This window comes from Ostrea edulis, chromosome 2, assembly GCF_947568905.1.
Source record: "Ostrea edulis chromosome 2, xbOstEdul1.1, whole genome shotgun sequence".
Classification (NCBI taxonomy): domain Eukaryota; kingdom Metazoa; phylum Mollusca; class Bivalvia; order Ostreida; family Ostreidae; genus Ostrea; species Ostrea edulis.
Window position 1 is genome coordinate 53,423,089 of NC_079165.1, and position 2,500 is coordinate 53,425,588.

Here is a 2,500-nt window from a genome sequence, read left to right on the forward strand (position 1 = left end):
ATAATGGACAAAATAATCAATTCATAAATTGTTTTTAACTTATGGCTTGCTCTAGTAAAAATGTTTGATAAATATTTCAAAAAATGACAAGAGATGTTTGTAAAACACATATGCCCCCCCCCCCCCCCCCCCCCCCCCCCCCCATGGTGCAAAATTGAAAATGGTTATACACACACATTTAATTGATAGTAGTATCATCAATTCAAAATATTGAGAAAATATCTTCCTATGTCAAGAGTGGATTGACCATGTGACCTAGAAATCAATAGGGGCCATCTACTCCTTATGCTGTACCAGTGTACCAAGTTTGGTGTCAATCAAGCAAATAATTCTTAAAATATAGGAGAAAATATATTACTATGTCCAAATCAATCATTGACCTTTTGACCTCAAAATCAATAGGGGCCATCTTCTCCTGAAGATGTACCAGTGTACCAAGTTTGATGTCTGTCAAGCAAAGGGTTATCAAAATATTGAGTAGACAGTAGACTACTATGTCCAGTTTGACCCTTGACCTTTGACCATGTGATCTCAAAATCAATAGGGGTCATCTTCTCCAGAAGATGTACCATCGTATTAAGTTTGATGTCTGTGAAGCAAAGGGTTCTCAAGATATTGAGTGGACAGTATACTGCAATGTCCAGTTTGACCCTTGACCTTTAAACATGTGACCTTAAAATTAATAAAGGTCATCTTCTTCTGAAGATGTATCAGAGTACCAAGTTTGATGTCTGTGAAGCAAAGGGTTCTCAAGATATTGAACAAACAGCAGTATATTCCTATGTCCAGTTTGACCCCTGACCTTTGACCATGAGACCTCCAAATCAATTGGGGTCATCTACTCCTTAGGATGTACCAAGTTTGATGTCTATCAAGCAGAGGGTTCTCTAAACATTGAGTTGTCAGTAGAGGGTTCTCTAAACATTGAGTTGTCAGTATATTCCTATGTCCAGTTTGACCTTTGACCATGTGACCTCCAAATCAATTGGGGTCATCTACTCCTTAGGATGTACCAGTGTACAAAGTTTGATATCTGTCAAGCAAAGGGTTCTCAAGATATTGAGCGGACATTATATTCCTATGTCCCGAGTAGATTGACCCTTGACCGTTGGACCTTAAAAACAAAAGGGGTCCTCTTCTACTCATAACCAACACACAGATGAAATATTATTATCATCAAGTGAATGGTTCTCAAGATATTGAGTGGACAACATGTGGTCTACCGAAAGACCAACATATTGACCGACTGACAGGTGCAAACCAATATGCCCCTCATCTTTGAAGGGGAGGATAACAAAAACTAACTCAGCATTCATGAGTATTTGGGTTAAAAGATTGTCAAAGATTTTAAAAATTTCATTAATAAATGCTGCCAACAAAACTAAAATTTATTCCTGAATGAATATTTCTTCTTCTATAGTATATAATTTGTTGAAGTTCATTTGGTACTTACCTATATTGATTATGGCCTGGATTAACCTATTGAGAAGAAAGAAATTGTCTATTAAGCATGTAGAGAAATATCTATTATCTTTTCATATCAATAGTTCTAAGCCTCCAATGTCCAAATAATTTCAGCCAACATTAAATTTTGAATTAAGTATCATGTACTTGATTAATATATTGCATTCAACCAATTCACACTGTTCAGATAATTTACAAACTTATCAATTTTACTTAAACACAAACTTTTAAACACATTTAAAACATTACTCGTTGCTTAATACATTGGAGTTAATTAATCTGGACACTTTCATTCCTAGCAAAATTGCTCACATAAATGAAGCATCTGGATTAATATACTGAATCACATATGTCAGATCTTCATATAAGTAATAAATATGCTTACTTCACTGATGTGTAATATGAAATAAACACATTATAATATTAACAATTAACTTTTACAGTCTTGGGTCAAAAGTATTCATAAAAACTGATGGCTTTGTTTTGTACTGTCATGCTTCGATATAAAAATAGTGTTTTATCATAGGTAAACACAAACATTAGAGTTCTCCTTCTTACTAACTTTGCACCTGGGTTTACAAGCACATGACAAGTCATGTGTCTTTATGACATTTTGGGGGGGAATGTCGTCTGCATATGTTTTGCTTCCCCTATCAAAACAGAATGGACAGAGAAGGATCTGAACCTTGAAAGTCCGAAAATGAAAGCACTTTATTATTTTCTAAGGGTAATAACAAGAAAGGTGATTAAAGGACACGATAGTCATTTCAATCTGACAGTTTGGCATATGTTTTCTTTACAATTTACACCTTGCTAAAATTGTCCAAGACTGACCTTCCAAAAACAAGAGGCCCACAGGCCTTATTGGTCACCTGAATACTAGTGAATTGAAAAAGTATCACTACTCCCAAAGGCTATGATATCTAGAAAAAAAATCAATATATCCACCCAGGGGTGCATGAGCCGAGTTGCATGGGATACATTGTAAAGTCAGGAATGATGTGGCATATTTATAATAGTGAAGAACTAATTTCAG

At 35.2% G+C, this 2,500-nt stretch overlaps 1 protein-coding gene across 6 annotated transcripts in view; it reads right to left on the reverse strand.

Moving 5' to 3' along the window:
* Nucleotides 1-2,500, reverse strand: part of LOC125682081 (transmembrane protein 131-like) — a 212,392-nt gene that overhangs the window by 198,202 nt on the left and 11,690 nt on the right. For all 6 annotated transcript variants that reach the window (XM_048922470.2, XM_048922475.2, XM_048922474.2 and 3 more), the window contains exon 3: nt 1,454-1,479. In XM_048922470.2, coding sequence (XP_048778427.1) covers nt 1,454-1,479 — 26 coding nt within the window. The remainder of the gene's footprint in view (nt 1-1,453; nt 1,480-2,500) is intronic.